The sequence below is a fragment of the Nematolebias whitei genome, chromosome 13, assembly GCF_014905685.2.
Source record: "Nematolebias whitei isolate Nwh7 chromosome 13, NemWhi1, whole genome shotgun sequence".
Classification (NCBI taxonomy): Eukaryota; Metazoa; Chordata; class Actinopteri; order Cyprinodontiformes; family Rivulidae; genus Nematolebias; species Nematolebias whitei.
This window is the reverse complement of record NC_056510.1, coordinates 29,036,707-29,044,361: the sequence shown is the minus strand read 5'-3', so window position 1 is coordinate 29,044,361 and position 7,655 is coordinate 29,036,707. Positions and strand designations below refer to the sequence as shown.

The 7,655-nt window shown below is 41.4% G+C and overlaps 1 protein-coding gene across 1 annotated transcript; it reads left to right on the top strand.

Annotated features, from left to right (window-relative positions):
- The first annotated feature begins 3,431 nt into the window (after positions 1 to 3,431).
- On the top strand, positions 3,432 to 4,709 carry LOC119419272 (mid1-interacting protein 1-B). Its single transcript, XM_037686579.1, has one exon. It carries the CDS (start codon positions 3,585 to 3,587, stop codon positions 4,092 to 4,094), a length of 510 nt encoding a protein of 169 aa, XP_037542507.1. The 5' UTR covers positions 3,432 to 3,584; the 3' UTR covers positions 4,095 to 4,709.
- The last annotated feature ends 2,946 nt before the right edge of the window (positions 4,710 to 7,655 follow it).

Sequence of the window (7,655 nt, the reverse complement as noted above, 5' to 3'; positions counted from 1 at the left end):
CATTTACCGCCAAACACGAGTCAAAAAACAATCGTCTAGCGTTTCGATTTGACTAGAAGTGTTTACTCGAGCTCACGTTTCAGCAGTGTAACTGTAACAAGTACTGCTGGGGTTATTTCTGGAGCAGAGAACATGTGGGAGTCCCCGTGTTTACCAGCAGCTGAGGCAGGAGGGAGACTCAGCTGTCCACTGTCACTACAGGGGGCTGGCTGGTGCAACACTTTGGGTTTAGCTGTAATCTGCAAAGGCAGTCAGCGCTGCAGCTTCCCCTGACAGGAAACAACCAGACCAGACTGCAAGTGAGACGGTGAAAGGAACACCTGCACCTTTTAATAGCTTGGACATTTGCTGGATGTCGATTGAGGGACTTTACACAAATACTATGCAAAGGAAGTTCTTTATCTGCACCATGGAACAATCTTAACCAGACTTTTTTTGGTTTGTTACCAACAGCCAGTCACAAAAACTAAAATTTGAGCCCCTTCATTTAAATCAAAGTGTAAGATCTGCACAAATTTCAGATACTGTTCTTCTGTTGAGGGAAAAGTTTTAGAACTAAAACTATTGTTTATGTCCTCTTTCCCTAGTTCTTAAACGCACGTTTCACAACGGGTTGTCAGGGTCACCTACAAGAACGTGACAGAAAATACAAACAAACAAAAAAAACAGGAAAAGTCCAAAGACAAACTTTTAAAGGCCTTCAGAAACTGCTGACCACTTTCGAATTCAATTCAAATTCAAAAATACTACATTAATCCCAAAGGGAAATTAATTGTTGTTGTAACTCATCATCCTGGTTTCATTAAGAGTTGCTATAGATGCTGATGGCTTTGGGCAGGAAGGATCTCTTGTAACAGTCCATCCACAGCAGATCTGAAGAAACTGGCCACAGATGCTGATCCATCCACTCAGACCCAGCAGACCTCTCGGTCCGCTTGGGCAGCAGGACTGCCTGAATGCAGGGCAGAACTCCTCCCGTGCGACGTTCTCCCAGCAGCCTGCCGAGCCCCTCATCACCGCGGACTTAACTGCAGGTGCTGGAAGACAATCTCGATCCTCCCGCTTGTCAAGAGCCACGTTTCCCCACTATCTCCAAGATCTCTGTGGTCAGGCACTTGGGCACTGCCTCCAGGTAGACGGGAATGCATCCGTGGCACCTCCTGTTCAACTCATTTGGGATTTGGGGCTGTAGCTGAGCTCTTTTTTGAGATTTTGAGATGTTAATCAGCTTTAAAGGATGATAAAAATTGTTGAAAACAAAACTTAAAGAAATAACATATGCAGTACTTTGGTTTGTATTTGGACACTTGCTCAAAGTGGATGCTTCACATATTTATTTTTAATATTTCTTATTATGTTTTCCAAGCAAATTTGAACAAATAAGCAATATAAATAAGACAAAGCTTAATCCAATAGAGGTTAAAAAAATGCTAAAATGTTAGTTATTACTATACTTCAGTCATTTAACAGTTAGCAGATTTTACAACAAACAATGTAAATGCTATAGCTCAGATTTGTTGAAGTAAGATCCAGTAAAAACAATGTGACTAGTTATTATCTTACCTGCTGTAGATAGCTCTTTGAACAATCTCAGTTTGTAAAAACAGAGTTTAATTCTGACTAGGTTGATGAGCTAACAGCCAGTCTGAACACAGCTCAGACCAAAGTAGATTGGTGTCATCTTAAAACAAATGTTTTAGCTGTTTTATTTTATAAACTTTTACACCATTATTACTTTTGCATTACATGATTTCAAAATCAGTCTTTTACAAGTGCAGATAGACACGTTTGGTGCAACCTGAAGCACTTTTGACAGACATATTTTTTAATTTATAATACAATAACCTTGAACCTTATGATGACATAAAAGTAAATAATAATAATAAATAATAGCCTTCACATGGATGAATGTAACAGTTTTGAGACAGGAGCTGCTGCTTGGACTAGCTGTTAGCTTCTCAGTCCGGTCAGAATTAAGCACTGCAGGTTTTAATATTCAGATCCAATTTCTTTGCGTGACTGTTCACAAAGTAATTCAGATGTGACTGCCATCAGACTCCTGTGTGAACAGTCTACAACCCTGAAGCAAAGTGGATGTACAACAAACGTCATCGCTGTGGTGACGGAAGTAAATATGGATGCTATGAGAATATGTTAGCAATTCAGAAGTTATCACCATTCTTGTTTCTTCTTGTTCTTCCACCCACCCTGGTACATAATTATACTTTTGGAATGAGAGCGACGCACTGAACATAGAAAATTCCTAATCTAATGCTACATGTTGGTGTAGATTCTCAGTAAATCTAAAGAGTAAATTAAAAAAAGAAAGAAAAAAGCCCTGGACCACTGATTATTGTGTAGCTGAAGACGTGTAGAGTTCCTAGCTTCACATTGCATGACTTTGGTGTTGATAAAATCAATGCTTGGATAGATCTGCACACCCCTATTTAAATTAAAGATCAGATGAAATGTGACATCACAATTCAGACAGTCATAAAAAACATCTTATATGAGTTGCATACCAGCAAAACATTGGATTTTGGCCATTAAAGTGTGAAGCCCCCTTTAAACTGTTTCTCCAAACTGAGATTGCTGAAAGAACTATCTACAACAGGTAAGATGTTTATTGCGAATGACCCCCAAAACAACAGAACCCCATTAAAAAAAAAATTATCTCTTGTGAAATTTCAAGAGAAATTTATGTTAAAAACTTTATTCAGTCCAAGCTGACTAGGTTCAGAAGAGAAGATCAGAAACGACTTCAAAGTGGTTTCAAACCATGGCCTCCTCTGACCTCTGACCTGTGACAGCAGGATCAGTCACCGTGACATTCATGAACACGCATGCAGGATCTCACACAGCTGCTGACGCATGTTCCCTCAGAACGAGGATGATTTACAACAATTCCGCATCTTTAACAACTTCACTTTTATTTCTAGCACAATGACAGTGTTCAGTCTTTTTTTTTTTTTTGGAACCCTGCCTTCAAACACAAAACGTCGCCACCTGATTGGCTGAGGGACAGAGGCAGAGATGGGCCGATGCGCTCTCTGGATGAATATTCATGAGGAGCCGCGCCACCTTTGCGCATCAGCAGTTTCTGTTCATGAGAACAGAATGTATAAAATGTTGATGTAATCTCTTTCACGTCTCTGCACCGGAAGGCAAATCAGGACTGTCGTAATAAAATAAAACCCTGAGGGTCCCGGACTATGTGAGGGGAAGCAAAAAGAAAGTTTGCGCGCTCCGGCTGTATTTAGTTTATTCCTTCATCGTGATTCCTGCAGCTGTTTCTCTGAATCCGACTGCATGTTCTGCAGAGATCTGCCACTCCTCTCCTACAAAACTGCGGTCCTACAAAGTGTGCCAAAGTCTCTCTGCTGTCCTGTTCTCGCCTGTGCGTGCTACTTCAGGTCATTTGGCTCGGGTTACTCTTGGATAAGAACCGGACGAACAGGTTTCCATCCAGCGCCGCCTCTTTGGAGCTGAGCATATAAAGGAAGCGTCCTCTCACGGATCAGAAAGCACGACAGAAGCAGCTCCTCTGAAGATAAAGAAAGCTAAAACACAAACTACACGTGAAGATGATGATGCAGCTGTCAGAAACCCCGAACCAGAAGAACTCCCTCTTCAACGCCATGAACCGCTTCATCGGCGCCGTGAACAACATGGATCAGACCATCATGGTGCCCAGCTTGCTGCGGGACGTCCCGCTGCTGGAGGAGGACAAGGAGCCGGGCCAGGGCTCCCTGAAGGCGGTCGAGGACGAGGGGGACATGTACAGCTACTACCAGCTGCTCAAGTCCATCCGCAGGGACATCGAGTGGGGGGTCCGACGCGCCGCGGCCGACGAGAGGCGCAAAGAGGGCATGAAGCTCGTCCGCTCCCACTCCTCTATGTCCACCTCGTCCTCCGTATCCTCATCCTCGCTATCATCATCGGAGGAGGAGGAAGAGGAGGACGAGGACTTGGAGAAGCAGTTCCAGTTCCACCTGACCGGACTGCAAGGGGTGCTGTCCAAACTCACGCAGCAGGCCGACTGTCTAACCAAGCGCTACAAGCAGGAGATTGGCATCGGAGGATGGGGCCAGTGAGCGCACACAGAATGGACTTCTCCTTATTGTCATGTCTTTCCACTTCACTGGCTGAACTGATTTCCTCAGCGGGGCCTTGATTCTGCTGCTGCTGACTTTCTGAATGGCAGTAAGAGTCCCGCAGGCCTGTGCGTCCTGAGAGAGACATTCTTCCACTCAACTCTAATGTTTTGCACTCGTTTGTTTCACATTCAGGCCACATCAGATTAAAACATATTTAAGCCTCTATTTAAAGTATTTATTACCTGATTGTATGATTGAGAGACTGAGAGGGGGATCCTGGTGTTTGCGTCGATACTGGCATGAGATTCAGCATCCTCCCGTGATGATGATGATGTCAGTGAGCACGTGGATCTGTCCCTTTGCTTCTTTTATTGTTATGGTGTTTTTGTTGTTTCTTAGCTCAGAAGGAGGCAGGTGCTCGCTGTATCAGCCGGTGATCTCTTTGTGTCCTACATGGTCGATGAACTGGAATAAACCGATCATTCTTCTGTGGGGAGAATAATGAGGGTTTCCATGAGATGCTGTCTTTGTTGCTGTTGTCATTTGAGTCCATTTTGTGTTATCATTAGGTCCATCTGTCAGAACAAGCCAATGCTGTTTTTATATATATATATATATACATGCTGTGCACTTGTGCACTGTTGTTTTTTAAAAATGTTTCTACAATAAACTTTTGTACGATCTCCTACTCCTCTTGCTGTTTGTGTTGTGCATCACTTTGAGCTTGATTAGAAATATACTGCAAAAACACGTCACCAAAAATAACAACAAGAAACAAGTGATTATCACACATCTATTGCTTTATAGTAAAGTTTTTAAACATTTATGAACTCAGGAAGAATTAATGATTTAGCGTTGGAGTTTTCCATCTTAAAAATATAGCTTTAACTAAAAAAAAGATAGAAATTAAGGAACATGAAGCTAGATACTCATGTGAATCAAATGAACTGGACTTCTTTCTTTGATTCTTAAAGATGTTTCAGTTCTCTCAGGAGTTTATCTCATTCTTGCACATTTATGTTTACAAGAAATTATTTTAAATACAAAGCAAACCACCATAAAGAGCTCAAAGAAGTCCAGTTGCCTATATTGAAAGAATCAGGTAATCTGTTGAGAGGAAAGTCTTCTAAAGCCAAGCTTAAATGTTTCAAAACCTTTTGTTGCCGAGGAAACATCAAGCCACCCTCAGAGCTTCTTGCTCACTTTTGTAACCATTTCAATCATGTTCCATAAAGTATTGATGTGTAACATGTTTTTATTTGCAAAATTATATATATATATAAAAATAAAGCTAAAAAATGAGTTGCACATGCAATTTACAGAAATTTTTATATTAAAAAAATGCAGCACATCTTGGGAAAGGCATATTGTTATGAAAAGCTGCATCAGAAGTAAATCCATTAATTATACCTCCTACATGGCAACGTAAAAAGTGCTCAGCATTCTTGTTTTTGCCCTTTTAAAGGCTGTTAAAGAATTTCTGAAGAACATGTAAAAATAAGAAATAAATCCTTAATCCCAACATCCATAAGATTCAGATTAATCTCATGTTTGACTGATGATTAGAATAAACTTTGAGGGGTAAAGTCTCAAGGTGTATTGTTATACAATGTTGCCATGGTTTCACAGGATTGCTGGGTTTTCACAACAACCTGTCTGAGTGAACAGCTGGAAAAACAAAAAAGTCCATGCTCAATAATCCATGTATACAATCCAACAATTTTTCAGTCAGGTCATCTGGACAGTTCCTGGAAAAACAGTTTCCTCCAGTTTCGCATGAAATGGGAATTATCTGAGGACGGCACCATGGCTGAACAAGAAGATCCAGATAATAAGTTCGAGCTACTCTCCAGATACAGAATGTAAAGAAATAATAAAGAATAAACATTATAGTTGTAAATTCAAAAGAAAGGGTGTAAAAGCATCAGACTTTAATAATGTTGCAGACTAAAATTAATTTGTGCACTTTATTTTTCTGTATTAATATGAGTTATGAAGAAAATTATTTAAAAGTTTTTTTTATATAATCATTATAACTTAATCAAAGAACTGAAATGTAAATGCACTATACAGTAAGCACCAACTCCATGCAGCCTTGTAGTTATCCATCCATCCATTATTTTTACTCGCTTCTTCCTTTTCTGGTCAAAGGGGTCACTGGTGCCCATGCCCAGCAGTCACTGTGCAAGAGACAGGGGACACCCTGGACAGGTCTCCAGTCCATCACAGGGACACGTAGAGACAAACGAGACAAACATTCACTCTCTCTCTCACACCTAGGGACAATTTAGAGTTACCAATCAGACTAACATGCATGTTTTTGGTCTGTGGGAGGAAACTGGAGTACTCTGAGAAAACCTGCACATGCACGGAGAGAACATGCAAACACCACCCAGAAAGGTCCCCTGCTTGGGATTTGAACCAGTGACCTTCTTGCTGAGAAGCCGCAGCTCTACCAACTGCACCTCTGTGCCGCCTCACAAACATGCATGTTAGGTTGATTGGTGACTTAGGAGTGTCAAACTCAGTTATCATCCATCCATTATCTTTTACCCACTTTTTCCATTTTGGGTCACAGAGGTCGCCGGTGCCCAAGTCCAGCAATCACTGTGCGAGGGGCAGAGTACACCCTGGACGGGTCTCCAGTCCATCATAGGGACACATAGAGACAAACGGGACAAACAACCATTCACTCTCTCACTCGCACCTAGAGACAATTTAGAGTTACCAATCAGCCTAACATGCATGTTTTTGGTCTGTGGGAGGAAACCGGAGCACCCGGAGAAAACCCACGCATGCACAGAGAGAACATGCAAACTCCACCCAAAAAGGTGCCTGGACTGGGATTTGAACCAGGGACCTGCTCACTGAGAGGCAGCAGCACTCAGTTACCAAAAGGAGCCAAAATTAAAAAAAACTTTGTATGGGCCTGGGCCACTTTCAGCTGATACATTAGATCGAGTCAGATACCTGATATCTTTTCTTGGTTCCAGGTTCATCAACAAAAGTTGATCTGTCTCACTTAATGTTCTGTTCTTTCCATATCAGAATCAATAATGACAGAATGATCCAACCGTCTTTCTGGCTTCAACGTTCGCCAGCTGCCAAGAGAAATCTATACTAAATGATGTACTTATCTTATTTTTTTAAAGAAAAATTAGAAGACATACAATATTTTACATTTAAGTTATCATCTTGGAGGACCAGATTTGGCCCACGTCTCTTGAGTTTGACATATGTAGTCTCTAGGTGTGAGTGAGAGAGTGAATGGTTGTTTGTCTCTACGTGTCCCTGTGATGGACTGGAGACCTGTCCAGGGTGTTCCCCGCCTCTTGCACAGTGATGCTGGACATAGGCACCAGTGACCTGGAAAGGAAGAAACGGGTAAAGATAATATATGGATGGATGGACAGACATCATCTGTTGATGATTTGGTTAAATAAATTTGCAGACAAAAGCTAGAAACAATAATAAGATCACATAAAATAGAACTTTATTGATCCTACAGGAAATTGTTGTGTCAGAGTTTCAGTACAAAGGAACAAACACAAGGAATCA

Excerpts from the sequence above, each read along its gene's own strand:
- LOC119419272 (XM_037686579.1), top strand. The coding sequence starts at position 3,585 with ATGATGATGCAGCTGTCAGAAACCCCGAACCAGAAGAACTCCCTCTTC.